The sequence below is a fragment of the Pezoporus occidentalis genome, unplaced genomic scaffold, assembly GCF_034315485.1.
Source record: "Pezoporus occidentalis ecotype Australia unplaced genomic scaffold, CSIRO_AGI_Poc_V1 ctg12, whole genome shotgun sequence".
Lineage (NCBI taxonomy): Eukaryota > Metazoa > Chordata > Aves > Psittaciformes > Psittacidae > Pezoporus > Pezoporus occidentalis.
Window position 1 is genome coordinate 8,488,649 of NW_026912994.1, and position 17,859 is coordinate 8,506,507.

At 36.7% G+C, this 17,859-nt stretch overlaps 1 protein-coding gene across 4 annotated transcripts in view; it reads right to left on the minus strand.

The window, feature by feature from the left end:
• Positions 1–17,859, minus strand: part of PTPN4 (protein tyrosine phosphatase non-receptor type 4) — a 107,787-nt gene that overhangs the window by 25,672 nt on the left and 64,256 nt on the right. For all 4 annotated transcript variants that reach the window (XR_009962471.1, XM_062607155.1, XM_062607154.1 and 1 more), the window contains 3 exons: positions 15,747–15,810; positions 8,837–9,009; positions 4,875–4,943 (listed from right to left, as the gene is read on the minus strand). Coding sequence is in view for 3 of the 4 variants with exons in the window: in XM_062607155.1 (XP_062463139.1) it covers positions 4,875–4,943; positions 8,837–9,009; positions 15,747–15,810 (306 nt within the window). In the remaining variant the exon portion in view is untranslated. The remainder of the gene's footprint in view (positions 1–4,874; positions 4,944–8,836; positions 9,010–15,746; positions 15,811–17,859) is intronic.

Below are 17,859 nucleotides of genomic sequence, written 5' to 3' on the forward strand. Positions count from 1 at the left end.
CACTTCAGTTTCTGTAATTTGCTTCAAATTGGAGCATCTCAAACTACTTATCTATTTTTCTTCCCAAACATAGCAAATTTGAGCAGTTCTGAACAAGTGAAATAATAAGAAACCTGCAGATCTGAATAGTATGTCTAATGTTATCTGCTCATTCTTCTCTTATTAATCAAAGTTATCATTAGCTAGACTTTGCTGACAGCATGCCTACAGCCAGCAGATAAGCACCCAGAGCCAGCTCTGCCAAGAGGTGGATTCTAACTAACCAAAGAAAGGGCTGAGGGAAAAATGCAGAGGAACATAATACATCCAGTGCTAAACTGGGTAAATACAGGTGTGCAGGTACAGTATCTTCTGACAGACATGCAAAACGTTCAGTGAATAAGCAACAACTGTAATACAGGAATGTTGGTGTGTCTATATATATATTATTTTTAAAGCGCAACAATGAAATGTCTGTATAAAACAAATTAAATTACAAAGAGAGACAGATATATATATGTATATAAGGGGGGGGGAAATCGAAGTTTTTCCAAAAATTCACCTCTGACTGCTTCAAAAAGCCCCTACTGCACTGTATCTTAACTGATAGTTTATAATTACGTTTTTGAAAACTTCCTCAATCTATGCAACAAATGAACATAACTCTAAAATGAGAAAAGCACCTTCTTCCCCATCAAAAAAATCCAATGTTAAGAAAACTCACCTTTTTCGTGGTTAGGGTCTGATCTTTCAGAAACAACAGCTTACCACCATGCTAAACATCTGCAGCACTTATCAGCAAAGGTTCATTTCAATTATTTTATTAACAGCTCTAACCTCAGAGTCCCACCCACACGTTTGTTGCCTCCATTTCCTGTCTTTGCAGAAATTTCAAAGAAAAAATTACCACACTGCAGCATCAAACTTCTCAGTGCTGTGGCTTTTTGATACTCATCCTCCTGCCAGCACTTCTAACAATAACTTATTTCTCACTGTCATTTAAGATTTGTTGTGAAATATTCCAGCAAGTTTCTCCTGCACTGCTAATTCTTTACAATATTCAAATAGGTTTCTCAGGCCAGAATACAGCTGAGGAGATGGGAAGGGGGAAGTAAGCCATAAAAAACTTTCAAAATTCTTTTATAAAGTTTGAAATTCTAAAGTCCATGTTTGTCTGTTCAGTCTGGATGCTTGTACTGTACCTCAGCACACAGCACTGCTTTTAACAGAGTAAACTCTTTCAGATTCAATTTCTGGTGTATCTGCAGAGACATTCCTAAATATGTTGGAAGAAGTCCTTTCTATCTGAGTAGGGACAGAGGCTTTACCTGCCCCCAAAATCAAAACCAGTCTTACAAGCTGCAATACTCCAACACACACACACACACACACACACACACACACACACACACACACACACAACCCCAAGTAGAAGGGATGAAATCACATAATGCAACTAAAAAAAGGCATGACAAATTACACTATCTCAGCTACAGTACACAAAAGCTTTCAAAGACAGAATTGGTTTTGTGTCCTGCTAAATTCTTGCAGGAGCTGGGAAAGAAAGAGGGTATTGTTTGGGAATACAGGTGGGAATCTTTTAAATCACTTCTGCCCCAGAAAGAAATATAACCTGGAGCCACAGCCTAGCTTTGTGTTTTGACAAAGGGCACAGGGACGTATTTGTCATCAAACCTCAAAACTACTGTTTCAAACCAAGAGACTGAGTCTACACAAATCTGCAGGGACAACACAAATTACATATGCAATTTAAAGCAACCGAGGAACTACTTAATTAACCTGAATAAATACATGGTTGAAGCAAGACTGGATTTTTGGAAATAGAGACTGTAACTTAATGATAGGGAGTTTGCAAATACAATGACTGAGATACCTACTCACTATCAAACTACCTTCCATCAGAATTGAACAGAACTAAAATACTTTGCAAGGACTTTAAGAGCAAACAATGGTCTTTAAGAAATCTCTCAATTTATGACTTGATTGAACTTTTTGCACTTTTATTATCTGTTTTCACTTTTGGTATGCTCCTGAGAATTCTCATGGTTCTTCTTGGGTTGTGAATATCTTACAATAAATGAGGCCAAGAGAATAGCTGTAATAAAGATTAAAAAAAAATAATAACCTAAACAACCACAGCAACTGTCTTCTAAATGCTGAAGTTATTGCTGCATGAAGATTAAGAAAACAGCATCTACAAAATGTATCAAATTTATTACAGACTATCCATTTTGAAAAATTAAAGTGTTTTTATAGTTTGGAAGTAAAGAAATACATGAATACAACTTCACCTAATTTTAAAGTAAAGTCCCCAGGACAGAGCTAAGCCTGCTAAATTGTAGGTTATAACTGTTTGTTTTATTCAAATGGCTGTTAAGAAATTTTATTTCCATGTCTGGTGCTCTCTGTGTTCTGCACAGTGTGAAAGGATCGCTACTTTTGGCAATCACCATTTCCCAACTTAGAACAAACAGGTAACTCAAATAACATCTCAATATAATTGTGTTATTTTCTTACAATGAAATGATTCAAAAATTTGCTTAGACAGTATTAGCTCAGTAAGGCAGTTTCTAGTTAGATAATGATAAGAGTGTAAATCTGGACAGCTCTAGAAAAAAAACCAACAAAATACTGAAACCATTTTTCTTAACAACTGATCTTGAACACATCTTTTGATGTGGGAATAATAAAAGCAACAGTAAGTACTTAGGTTTTTTCCTGTATTCACTTAATTCTCAAGACTGACCTGACTGTAATGCTAGCACGCTCTGACTTCACAGCAAAAGGCAACCAATACCTAGACGAACTTTCAAAAGCAACCAAAAGGAGCTGCTTGTCCATTGAACTCAATGACTTTGTCTGAGAAAGACACACTGAGAAAGAAAAAGGAAGGTCCCAGGAACAAACCCCACGTTATACCTGGAAAACCTTAAAAAGCTAAACTTGCTCTCTGTACAAATACAAAAGGGCTAACATCTGCTCAGTATTTCAGCTTGAAATGTAAATATTTAGAAGACCAAGAATAAAACATAATGTTCTTAGATTAAGCTTCTTGAACCACATAATGTTCTAGGAACGTCTTAATGTTTCAAGTGTTTTCACCTTTACAAATACTAGAAGTCTTTAAAATTGAAAAGCCATTAATTGCACACTGTGCTGGGGAGGACAGAGGACGCATGATTTATTGAAAGTTTTTCGATGTGTGTATTTATGGTATACACCATAAATTTCAGCTCACTGATGTACACACATACACCTCAGACATTTATCAGGCATTAACATTAATAAAAAACTCAAGAGGTGAGGAGAATGCTTTATTCTTCAATCTAAAAAGCAACAGTGGAAAATAAAATTACTGAGGACAGAAAAGCCAAGTATTTTTTTTAACTAAAAAACCCCAAAAGACTTGAGAAAACATCAGAGCAGTTCTAGCCACGGCCTTCAATTTAATCCAGAATATATTTTATAAAATACAAGTGACCCAGGCACCACTTGTTCAGCTCTGATGCAAAGGGAAGAGTGCCATCTACTGAAGAAGAGTTTTTAAAATTATAAATATATTCCTCAAAACCAAGTTTTGGTTCTACTCCACCCTACTTACTTGTAGGGAACTGCTAAGTTCAGAGTGCAACACAAAAAATAGCTTTTAATTGATTCATAACTGTAATTTAAATAAATAAAACTCTGTTGTCATAGTGCTGAGTCTTTTGAGAACTAAAAATGTCGCCCTAAGTAAAAATTTAAGCAGGTTCCCAAAATAAATTAAGCAAAAAATAATTCTACAGCACACAGAACAAACTGGTTTTATAAAATCTACCTTCTGAAAAACAGTTCACAGCACATCTGCCCCCAAATCCTTCTAATATGGAGCTAAGTATCTACAGTGTGCCCAGCTGAAAACTCACATTACATTGTACAGGGGTAAAGAAAGCAAGGGGGACACCACAACACAGGAAATCAAGGCTAAATTCACCAATGATCTGAAAAGCAGTGTTTGCAGGTACTGGAGAAAGGTTGGTGGACTTGTTACTAAGTCTGTGAGCATAAATTTGAACTCCAGAGTTCCTTAAGAGGTAACTATGTTAAAAGACATTAAGATCTCAGCAAAAGTATAAGCATAAAAAAAGGACAGAGCACACTCCCTCCTCAGAAGGATTCTATCTATTAGGGATCAGAGCAGACTGCCAAATGGGTGCAGCAGCAGTTTTACTTTTGAATACTGTATCCTAAGTTCTGAATGAAGAACTAAATCTGTGTCTTGACTGCTTTCCTGTAATCACTAAACCCCTCAGGAATCTTAAAGTTAAGTAATAGATTGTATGATTAGCCAACTCCTCTGTGACAGAACACCTTCAGAAGCAGCTCACTCTCAAATTTTTCATAGTAAAGTATCTCACTGGGACTTCAGCAATAAAGCTGTTCTCACCAAGTGAGACACTCACAGTACCTTATTCTAAAGGAAGTATGCATGGACAGTTGCAAGCTGTTATCAGGGATAAAACATACCCATTAACTCAGTATTTTAATGGATGAGTTAAAGAGACTATTCTTTGCAATAAAGACAGCACAAAAAGGACTAGTACATGCAAGAACAAATTACACAGATTGAAGGCTATTCTGAAAGAGGAAACATTAAAGAATACCCTTATTAACTTTTTCCATCATAAGATTCCCCCCAGTTTCTGGCTGCCTCATAAAACACCACCCCATTTCAAAATTAAACTCCTTAATATGGCTAAGTCAAGCCACCAACAACAGTTGACAATAGTTGTTCTTTATTTTACATTTTTGCACACAGAAAACAGTGATCCCATAACACCTAAAAATACACAAACACGAGACTTACTGATCTTGTACAAACGTAAATTGCTTACCTTGCAAACACCCTATCTTTGTTTGCTCTTTCTTTACCATACTGCACAGACTGGACCTCTGTTCTCCCACTGGAAAACAAAACCAAACGAAACCACTAAATATAAAAAATTTAGGATAACATTTTATTCCTTAAAATTGAAACATCTCTGCCAAAAAAAAACCACCAAAACCAGAAACCAACCCCCCCCAAAACCACAAAACAAAACCCAAATTCTATTTCAGTTATGCTCAAGCAATCATGCCAATAATTCAGTACAACGTAACTATAGAAAGCATTTGGTAGAATTGGAGGTCTTCTTTCCTACCATAGTGTAACTGTAACAAAGAACAATCAATTTCAGGCATAACATAAAGCTTTCTCTTCTCTTCCCTTCCCAAGAAAGTACTGATTGGATCTTTGGATAACATTATAATCTTTCCTGCTACAGTCACAATCAAAAGTTACAGCACCCCCTCTGTATTCTTCCGAAACTACTCCCCTGAATTGCTAATAATTTAGTCACTACTTAGTTCAGCAAAATACCATGAAGAAATTTGATAATAAGCACATCAGGCTTGTATTCTTCTACACAACTTGTCAAAACCAAGATTAGATCTTGGAACTTGCTGACTTTTCAGATAAGAGCAGATGTCTTGTGTCAAATCAAAGATCCTTTATAATATTTCGTAATTTCTATTTTAGAAAAAAATACAGGGTGGTGTGTTGGGTTTTTTTGAGTGTCTATTAGCAGTTAAGAACTGGGGGCAAGATACCAGCAAATCTCCCTCTTGCAGCCACTTCCCCATTTATAACTTCAGACCAAGGCAGAGTCAGAAAACACATGTCCTAAAACAATACTGATGCTTAAAACTCTGCTCTGTTTTGTTCCTTACAGGAACATTCACACAATGAAATGAACGAATAATTAGCTATTTTCATATTCATACTACAGAACTACTGGATGTGTGAAGGCTGGAGAAATTTGCCAACTGGAATCTCACAAAATTCAGTGAAGGGAAATGCAACAACCTGCACCTTGAGGAGGAGGAATAACCCAACGCAAAGGCTGAGGGCCAACTGGCTGGAAAGCAGGTTTACTCAACACAGGTAAGACCACATGCGGAGTGGAGTGTGTGTTGAGTTCCAGGTTTCCTCAAGTCAAGCAAAAGGCCACAAAGACAATTAAGGGTCCAGAAGAACTGGCTTATGTGGGCTGTTCAGGCCCAGGAAAAGAACACTTGGGGATCAAATGAGTGTGTATAAACGCCTGAAGAGGGAAATGAAAAATACAGCCAGATTTTTTCCAATGGACCCAGAAACAGGACAAGAAGCAATGTCACAAACTGAATTATGGGACACACCACTTAAACGGGGGGGGGCGGATGATGACAACAACATGCCCAAACCCCCTTAAAAAAAAACACAACCAACCCCTTTTTTACTGCGAAGGCTGTTAAACACTCAATCAGGTTGCTCAGAGATAGTGCAGTCTCCGTTCTTGGAGAGAGTTAAAACCTGGCTGGACACAGTCCTAAGGCAACCTGCTATAGTGGACCCTGTTTGAACATGGCATTACACTAGACAGGGTCCAGAGCTGCCTTCCAACCTCTGCCACGGTGTGAATGTAAGAAATGTCTTTTTTCAAAACTGCTGCCTTCTAACTTCCTGGTGTTACACATTTTAACCCTGACAAGCAGTAAGCCATCTGTATTTTCCCCTATTCCATTCCAGTAACTTTAACATTGTATTTGCCTTTCCCTAACAGCTACTGATAACTGATTTAATGTTTTTAGAGAACTATGAAGCTCCAAGACAGTAATAACTTGCTTCAAATTGATGCTCCTCCTTGTGTATATTATTTTTCATTTTTGGACACTGAACTTCATCTACCATCTTACTGCCTACTCACCCCTCATTGCAACATACCACCGAAACTTTTGACAGTCAGCTTCAGCTTTTACTACAAAGCCCTGTATTGCTTCAGTGGTAACTTCCCTTCATTGTGAAGAAGGGTCCTACTTGTTTCCCATCTGGTTAAAACAGTTCACAGCTGCTAACATATAATAAAACTCTTCATGTTTTGGTAGTTCCGGTATTTGGTGAGGAACAGTTTTAGAACCACTTTGAAAATCCAAGCACGGTGTACAGAAGTCAGATTTTCTCATCAGTTGTCTTCTTGATCCCTCCTGGAAGCTTTTTAGAATTGTTGCATTAGAATCGTTTATTCCAATGGATATAATAGAATATGTAACACATTTAATAATTCAACCATTTCATGTCTTTGATTTCTTTCAGAACTGGAGATAATTCAGTCTAGCCCTGGCAGTTTAGTATTTTATTAGTTGGTTTTAATCATAGAAATGTTGGCTAGAAGTCTCTATTCCAATCTCCTGCTAACACTAGGACATGTCTGGCCACAGCTTTGTCTAGACAAGTTTTGAAAGCCTCCAAAAATAGAGATTCCACAACCCCTCTGGGTAACTTGTTACAGTAATGCACTATCCTCCAAGAAATCAAAACCCCCAAAACGTTTACAGCTACAACCTTCCGGGTGAAACTTGTGGCTGCTGCCCCTTGTTCTACCAGCTGTCATTGCCAGCACAAGTTTGTCTCCACCATTTCTGACACTGCCCCTGAAGTAGCGTTAGCCTTGCTAACCCTCTTGCTTTTCCCTTTAGCTTCCTCTTTGCTAGGTTAAACAAACCCAGTGCCCTTAACCTCTCCTTGTGTGCGAGTTACTACTATTATGCTGCCTCCAAACAACCTCTCAAACTACTTGCAGAAATTCTAGCCTTTTGGCTGCTTCATTAACTTTAATGACCTTCTTCATTTTTATGCAGTTTCCCTTTTCATCTTACATTAACATAAGTTGAATGTCATCATCAAAGAGCTTTTCTGTAATAGTAACCACAATGATTCAAATTCAAAATCTTTAAAGAAATGAAAAAGCTCCCCAAAATTCACTACAGCAACATTGAATCAAGTCTCAAATACTGTTCAGGATCACAGAATGCTGTTTCTCAAATGGGTGCTGTGAATGCTGGTCAAAAGCACAGATGGCATAAAAATTTAGCCACTGAATTACTTTCCTCTTTATATATTTATTCAATTCACAAGGGTAACAGAAATAGTCTGTTATTGTGTTTTCCAGCTTTTCATCATCTCTCTTCATACGTCACAGACACTGTTGCCATTCTGGATGGATTCTATTATTCTCTACTTCTGGCACTATTTAAGCCATTGGCAAGCTGCATGACTTGCAGAGACAGTTAACTCAGTTCCTGAACTGAGATTTTATTTTTTTTTTTGTAAAAAGCGTAAAACACTAAAACCCAACACCACCCATTCCATCGTTAGAATAAAAATTATACTTGGGGATTATAGTCATTCCACAGCATTCTTTGTATCTCCAAGCTTTTCGCATATTAAGTTCACCCTTAAAAATTTATGGACTTCATCCTTATTTTCTAAACTTCTGGCTTTGGTGCAGAAAATACATGTCTTTTGTTTTCACCTAGTTCCTATTTGTATGCATCTAGCTTAAGTGGGCTTTACTTGTATAAGCTTCTTTTCCTTGATTTCTGCTTGACCTTTATTTAGGTCTGGTTTGTTGCTGCAAAAAGATCTGAGATCCATCAATTTTCAAAAACACCAGGTCAAAGACTCTGAATTTCTGAGACATTTTTAAGATAAACATAACCCAGCAGGGTAAGCAGGCAAAAGCAGCCTGTGAGACAATCTCAAGAGTACTAACTCCATAACAACCCCCAGTAATACAATAATTATATTTTTCAAGATAGCCTAGAGAATTACTGACAACATTTGAAACTTAGGCCAGCAGGGGAAGGGGGCAGTTGCAGGATTCAAAAGCTGCTTGAATTATGACACCTCTTCATACAGATTCTAAATTATTCCCTATGTTCATTAATGTGTTGCCTGTTCTCTTATGTTCTTTTGCATGTATTTCAAATTAGCACTTACCAGTACCGGAACTTGGAACCCAAAGTGAAATAATGTGCAAAAAAGTTCTTCTGAGGGGGGAGCGGTCTGTCCAAACGGAAGAATGTGTGATGCTCCACACAAGCTTTCCATAAATTCTTACATGCGCGGTAATTCACCATATTGAATCCTAGTAATGTTTCTCTAGATTCATGCTAAAAATGAGAAAAATTTATGTCAGATAAAAATTATTCCCAGTTACTTCTGAAATTAAGATATATACTGTTATATTTGGGTTATTTTAATTATTATTTTTTTTACATTATGGTTTTTGAGGTGGTTCTCTACTTTTACATTAATGTTATGGATTATAAACCCTTTAAAAATACCTCTTAAGTATTTTTAAGATTATAAACCCTCTAAAAATATGTTCTTTAAACAATTTTTTTTTTTACTGAGCCTGTTAAAAGGTTAACAGTCAGTTTAGTGATACTGAAGCAAATAGATGGAAATGGTCCCAAAAGCCAGGACCCAAGCTGCATTAAAACATTTCTCTGATTAAAGAATTCTGAAGCAACATGATTCCCTGGTTCAAGATTCCCGAAGTTAAGGCGAGGAACTACCACACACATGTGCCAATTACAAATTGGGACCAGGTACTGATCTTGAGAGCAACTGATGTTCACGCTTCTAAATGATTAATTTGATTCCTGGTAAAGCAAAGAGGCAAAAGTGCAAAACAAGCTAAACTATTCTGCCTGTTGAGGGAGCTTGATTACAATCTTTGTAGGTCAAAAAACACCATCAGCACTCTGCTTTCTCTTCACAGTACTAAATCCTTCCCAACATTCAGCACACCTGAACTGTTTCCACTTAGTAGTAACTCCTTTTCCAAATTACACATTTGCTGGTCTGCTCATCTTTAGATCTGCTGAAATACCAGGGCAGAGACCTGCAATTCTTCTCCCAGTGTTGTATTTGGGAAGTCCTCATGACCAACAGCTAAGAACAGCACTGTATTTTCAGCTGCATGATGAAGGGTAAACAATAAAATGGATTTAAAGAGTAAACATCAAGTCCTGAGTATCTATTGGTGAAATTCAAGAAATTATATCCAAGAAACTAAAACCTGATACTTTATTTCAACTTAAAAAATGTGCTACATTCTCTTAATTTCCAGGTATTGACAGCTGTTCCCTGTATTTTCTAGACATGTTAACAAAACAAATTAAATCCATTACCTATTCAGTTAGAAAAGGCTTTATGAACAAAGTAAATGTACAATAATATAAACAAGATACATTGCTATTCTGCAAGAGACCAACTAACTATGTAAAATTATGAACTGCCTCATCTGGATACAGTAAAGGATGAGCCAGCTCAGATGTTAAGTTCCAACAGGAAGTTCTCATGATGTAGCAAATTTTAATGCTCTGTCAGACTTTTACACTGTTGAAAAGAGAATTTGACACATTATATGAACTGATGATCATACATTTTCATGTCACTCAAAGCATTATAATTATGGGTTGGGGAAAAATAAAATCCCTGCTGTTCCCCCTATTTTGTATTCCAGAGAAGGAGCTGATCTGATTCTCATGGCACCATCTGATCACTAGATCAGGCATGAAGCATGAAGGAGGAGCTGGTATCATGATGAGAAGGAGCTGCAGCTAGATCAGCTTAATTGTAATGCGAAACAGCACTTTCACAGGAACTTGGTGTGTTAGAGCTTTAAAGGTACTTCAACAATAGTTCTATTCATAGCTTTTAAGGCTTTCATTGCAGTGCAGAGAGAAGTGTTTCTCAGACCCTTCCCTTCATCTTAATTACAGCTATGAATCCATCTTTAAGCTACAGAAGAGTATCAGATATTGGCTCCTAAGTGCACCCATCCTTCTCCTGTCCACACCTGCAGCTTCTGTAATACCGAAACATAAGTCTGGCACTTGAAATTAATCTTTGCTGATGACTCGGGAGTGCAAGCCCTGGCTCTACTGCTGTATTGTAGCTGGACTTAGCCTAAGATTGCCACTGTTTTCCTTGAAAATCGTAGGCTTGAAACAATGAGAGGTCAGCATAAGACCCCAAGGCAATGTTCATAGTGTCCACGTACTTCAGCCAAAAGCACACAAAATAACAGGATGGTTATACTGGATCCTATGGGAATGTTTTTATAGCACAAGACTCCAGGAAGATGCTGAATGCTCTGTAGGACAATGACATACAGGTATTTCAGGGCCTTAGGTCTGCTGAGACAGTGTTAGAAGACAACCTCAGGGAGTTACAGTTGGATTCTGCTCTGAAATTACTGTCTTACTAATTGTGTCCATGGTTCCTATTAGAGAGAGGAAAATAGTCTGCTTAATATAGAGAGGAAGAAGAGTGAAGCAGTTGGAACTGCAGCCCAGAAATCCAACCATATGCAAGCTGCAGGAAACGCAGTGTGGCCAGCAGGCAGAAGGAGGTGATTTTCCTCGACTCCATTCTTGTAAGACCCCACCTGCAGTACTGCATCCAGCTCTGGGGCCCTCAAAATAAGAACAATGTGGACCTATCAGACTGAGTCCAGAGGAGGGCCATGAAGATGATCAGAGGGCTGGAGCTCATCTCTTATGACAACAGGCTCAGAGAGTTGGGCTTGTTCAGCCTGAAAAAGAGAAGGTTCCAGGGACACCTGATAGCAGCCAGTACCTAAAGGGGGCTGTCGTGGTTTAAACCCAGTCAGGTAATTCGTTCGCTCACTTCCCCCCCGCCTTTCTTGCCCTCCCCCTAACAAGAAAGCTGCAGAGGGACTTTTTACAAGGATGTGTAGTGACAGGACAAGGGGGAATTGCTTTAAACTGAAAGAGGGTAGATTTAGATGAGACAAATGGAAGAAATTCTTCACTATGAGTGTGGTGAGACACTGGAACAGACTGCCCAGAAAAGCTGTGGCTGCCTCATCCTTGGCAGTGCTCAAGGCCGTGCTGGACGGGGGCTTTGAGCAACCTGGTCGAGTTAAGGTGTCCCTGCCGATAACAGAGGGGTTGGAACTAGATGATCTTTAAAGGTCCCATCCAACACAAGCCACTCCATGGCTTGAAACAGGGGATTCAGAGCAGACCTCTTACTGGTGAGGCCAGAAACTGGGCTGGAAAACATACTCTCTAGGGGGTCTGTTTCACTTTGCCTAAGCAAAGAAAAATACCAGAACAATGCAAAAATTCCCTACCCCATCTCAGAGGCAAAATGACTTGCAATTTATAAATGGCAGATGCACCAGAGACTCTAGATATTGCAGAAGTAGTGGAAAAAAGTCCTGTAGAAGCTTAAATTCAATGCAGATTATACCAACAGTATCTGCTCTTCACAAAAAAAAAACAAACAACAACAACACACCAAAACAAAACAAGACAGAAACTTCAAGAGGATTAGGCAACAATCAAATAGGCATCTAAAAAATGCCAGTGTTACTTAATATCAAGTATGTACTTGGGCAGAGAAACCCATACATCACCTTGTGATTCTAGCCCAATTTCTTTTTAGAAGTCAGTAAGAAGAAAAAATTCTGAGCCCAAACTTCAGATATATAACCTATTTTATTTTTTTATATATATAAATAAACAAATAGAAATATTTGACCACTCACTGAAACCAAGCCTTGGTCGTGGACAATACACATGGTATGGTTTTGTTACAGACTCAAACAATTTTTCAGTGGACATCTGAGCTCTGAAAGTGCAGAAGACAATCTTGAACAGCTTATTTGGCTGTCAAAGCATCAAGACCACTAAAGTATGCTGCACAGCATTATGAGTTTGATGCTATTTATATTACAAGAGCTCAGGATACCACTAACTAAAACCAGAGAATCTTATGGAAACATCTAGAAAAATGAAACTACTGAATTATTCTCAAGCAGCTTCAAAGCATGGAAGGGAAGAATATGGAACTGGAAGAATAAACAAAAATACGGTGAAAAAAATCCTGCCACTAAAATTATGGCTCAGAGACCTTCTAATGTTGGATGAAGAATTCACACATGAAACATTCTCTTCCCTCCACAAAATCATAAACAAACAATGGAAAGAAAACTTACTCCACTGGACGCATGCTCCAGCTATATAATTGTCAGAATATATAACCAGCTTCCATTCAAGATTACATTATGCTACCAGTGGAAAATGACTGATGTTAGACAGCTTCATCTGACTTCAAGTGATTTATTTAAACACAGATATAATCTATTAAAAGTAGGCAAATAATTCTTCACTTATGTTGATGCCTCTAAGCAATGCCAAGCCAGAGAATAAAATTAATAGATGATTAAAAGATAAGGCACTTGCACTTTGGAGGACAGTTGGAATTAAAAGCTCTCAATACTCATTAACAGTATTCAAAAAATCCCTGTTTAGGACTATTTAAAAGCATACGTAGCCCAGTTTTGAAAAAATAGAGAGAATTCCTCTCTCAAGTCCACTAATTTAATACCCTATAATATCTCAGCTTTGCATCTGAATAAATATGGTTATTCAGCTGTAGAATTTGGTATAAATTTACACAAAACTTCAAAACACATCATCAGCATACCAAGAATATATTTTCACTGCCACATCGGTGCTTTTAAGTATACAGTCAAAGCACTAGACCAAAGCTATTTTACATACCAAATGTGCAATCACTGAGTCACTTCACCTAGTTTCTTCTGCCTAAAGAGAGTCATTTAGGCTTCCTTTATTGTTAATGGGTGTGAAAGCACAAGTAAGCATATACCACCAGAGAGCAACTTATTCCATTGTAAAACGTACTTGCAATTCATGCAAGATGTTCCACCCTTTCCATGTGCCTGGTTACTACAGAGGAAGTCTAATGACTAACTTCAGTGAGATAATTATCACAAAAGTATGTTCTTTTAATTTAACTGAAGCAGAGTATAGGTGAGCTGAATCTTATCCTACAAGTCTACTCAGGGAAAATAGCTGGAAATAATTTTAATATAAGGTTTGATTAAAAAAATAGTTCAGGTATGATTTCTTTGGAAGCCAAATTTGAGCTTTGATCTCATGATATTCATGACTCTGAATGAATGAAAATTAAGTTCTTGCCATCAGTTTTCATCTGATACATAGAGTTTTAAGGAAAACAGTATAAGGCTTTTTAATTTTTTGGCTTCGATAAGATGCCTCAGAAGAGAAATTATAGTAGTTACATATACTACATTCTGCTGCAAGTAGCAATATGCAGAGTATTAACAAGGAACAGAAAAAAAAATTAGAAAAAAATTATATTACCTTTGATTATATGCAGTTGTTGTTTTTTTTTCTCCAGAAAATAAGAGAAAACACTTAAGTACTATACCAAATCCAATTTTACTTCTACATATCTTGGTCTTCAAGGCCCTGAACATTGATACTACATGCTTTTCCTCAAGTTCTGACTTACAAAACAACTGTAGTTTGTAGTTTCTGAATTCCAAATAAAAGCCCACATTCTTATCTCAGGTCTAAATACAACATTCCTGCAGTAGTAATGGAAGTTACACACACTGGTATCAAGACAAAATTTGACATCTGGTCTTTCAGAAATTGGTTTACCTTTGAAAACTAGCATATAGCTCCTGTAGGGTAATAGGAAATACCTGTGTCTTTGGTATTTCTCTGAAATATTCCCTCCACCCTTCTGTATCATCCCTTTTTTTTTTTTTTTCACATTTACAGGTATTTTTCACATTTACAGGTATTCTCATTTATTTCATGTAATATCTAAAATTCATTTCTTTCTACACAGAATTACTTCAAAATCCTCTAACTCGTCTGATTCTACTTCTGAACTGATAGCTCCACACACTATTCCAAGGCACACAGGTTAAACCTCTCCTGCTAACTAATTCAGAACAAGGTGCCTGCATGTGACCAGGTAGTTCCATTTGTGAAAACTGCAAACTCCTGGGCCTCATTTTAAAGAACCTGCTTTTAAGGGATACACCTGACTCCTATTTTCAGTATCAGTACTAGTCACCAGCCATTACCCTGATCTGACATAACAGGTATTTCCTCCTTACATTTTTCTTGTTTAACCATATTGTCTCTAAATCTGGAATAGTCCTATAATACTCAGGATGTATTTCTGCCTAGAATACACCTTTTTTATCTAGTCAGTAAGTCTGCATTTCAGGTCTTCAAATCCTTTAAGCTGTAAGAACTGTACAAAACCTTCTAGCTAATCTGATGAGTTAATCACATAGTCATATTTTTAATTAATTTCTCCATCTTTTCCCAGTGATACAACTGTATTGGGTTTAGACTAATCTCTTGGAGGCATGGAACAATCCATTTCTTGCTGAATTAAATGTGCAGTGGTCCTGCAGTACTTCACAGGGTAGCAAACACACACCACAAGCAGTGAAACCTACATGTTCTTCACAGAAAGCTTCAACTTTTTCCCCAAACTTAGAAGTAAGCATAAAAAATTGCCATATGCAATATAAAACTGCAAAGACTTTCTTACCTCTTCTGTTTAAATATAAGTAATACTGCCAACTTGTATTACTAAATCTGAATAATGCAAATCAGCATGTTTTAATGAAACATTTTCTTACAAGCACATGCACAACTGAAGCAGCATTAAGAATTACCTTTAGTTTTAATTTGGTTTCTTACGGAATTTAAATTTAACATTGATTTACTTTCAACCTTTTCAATGTTTGTCTCATATAAGCAAGTTGCATTTCCTGTACACAAATGTAAAACTAAACATTATCTAAAATATAAGGCAAATTAAATGGAAGAAAGAAGTATGAAGCACTGTAATGGTCCACTTAAAAACTGAAATAGCTGGAAGGTTGGTGAAACTGAACTTTTAATTGCAGATAAAGGCAAGAATCAACATAGTATCAGCCAGTATAATGCAGGCATATGGTATGGAGTGATTTCATTGCTCTCATTTTTATGATATTTAAAGCAGTACTCACCAATTCTTTCCTAAGTTGAATAAAAAACTGCTTGCACTTAAAAGAAATTTTTACAATCTTCAACCTAAATGAAAAATAAAATCACAGTATTTAAACACTTAATATACTGAGTCATGGTTAAAGGCTTAAATACACCTACTGAAAATACACTTTCTAAAGAGAACAGATTTCATTTAATTTCCAATGACAAAAAATTAAATATCAAAGATTACATAAAATAGCTTGTATAATCTGAAATTTGTAAGACCTATATTTAAGTCATTTATCAAACTCCCTTGTTTCCACCCTAAACCCAAGACAGTTGCTAATTTAAATATCTTTTCCCAGTTCCAAAGAGCTATTCCAATCCCCAGGTCTTTCCAACCAGATGTTCTCTTTTCTGAGACCGCTTCCATTATCCTTTAAAATATGAAAAAAAACCCAACTTTCAACTTCACATGATTCCTGAAAGACATTCTTTCTCTAGGTTCTTATATGCCTTTAAATATAACCAGAACTTGTTTTAGTAAAATAGCTAAGACAAAAGCACAGAGATAAAGACTTACAATCTTTGTATTTATCAAGTTAAAAACAAAGAAAAAAATTATCACACCGTAAGGAGGAAAAAACATTTAAAATATCACATGACAGGGAAAAATCAGCCTACAGATCTTTTCATCTTGTAGGTTGTCTATAAACATATGAGATGCTGACAGAAACTCCAGACAATTTTGCATAGTCACTGCAATGCTAGTTATGCTAAATGGGAAAAGACAGGCCATATTTCCATCACAATCTAATTACATACTTTTTCAAGGAAATGCAATATTAAGATAACGTGCATCCTTTATTAAATATAGAGGAGTGTTATTTTGGTCACTCAAAGGAGATTTCGCTGACAACTGTCATGAAACTCAAAGCAAAAGACAATCTGGATCACACAGCTACCTTGCAGGAAATTACACTGCAAACTCTTCAGGACTTAAAATCAACCTTTTAGACAGCATGTTTATACAGAGCACCCTTACTAATCTGAACTGTAATCTGATGGTCCCTGTACTTCAAGCTATTATATGGGCTTTGGTGAAGCTACAAGAAAAAAAAAGAAAAGAAAACAAAACAAAACAAAAGCCCCCCCCCCCCCAAAAAAAAAGGCAAGCCAAAAAAAAAAAAACAAAAAAACCCAAAAAAAACCAAACCAAAACCAAGCCCATAATTAAAAAAAAAACAACCCAACACATCAGTGAAGACAGTGTTACAATTTTCATCATAAACTTATTAATGAAGAATATACAGGGACATTAATAAAGACTGGAATTATTACTTGCATATTAATCAACTTACTGAATAAAAAACCCTCCGGACTAGGAAGGATGAGAATCAAAACACTGACACCTAAGTTGGATATCTATATATAGAAATAGATATATAGAATCTTAAGTAAAGCAAATGGCTAAATTTTTCTCCAGGGGATTATTCAGAGAGGAACCTATCTTTGATGTTCTAATTCACTGAGAGAGTTTCTATCTCTAATAACATACAAGCAGTCTGTAAATATCAGCCTTTACATTATGCTTATTGAAATCTTTTCCTATTTATCTTTTCTTTCCTAGCTTTGCCATTAGTTATAAAAAGAAAAAAAAAGCAAGCAGGGCAGCAATTTTCTTAGCACCTCCTCTGACAAACAATCACTTCAGAATAATTAGGGATGAGTCTTAAATTTGCTGGATGGGATGAACATTAGTGACTAGGGACTAACATCCCTGCCCATGGCAGGGAGAGGCTGGAACCAGATGACCTTTAAGGTCCCTTCCAATGAAGGCGATTCTATGGTTCTATGATTATAGCAGTTTGACTGTGGAAATAAACAGAAAAAAAAGATTCATGAGGCTATTTAGGATGCAGTTAACCAGAAGTAGGTCAGGATTAATTTTCCAAAATTTTTGAGTACAGAGCAATTAAAAGAACATTTTAATATATACCTCTTCTGAAAACTGAGCTGCACATGCTCTACAACATCTCAGATGCTTAGCATGCCAACAGAAAACCTGACAATAAAAATCAAAATTATTCTGTTTATAAAAATATATTACTAAGTTTTACTCTTTGTTTTCCCTCTTGTGCTAAAGAAATA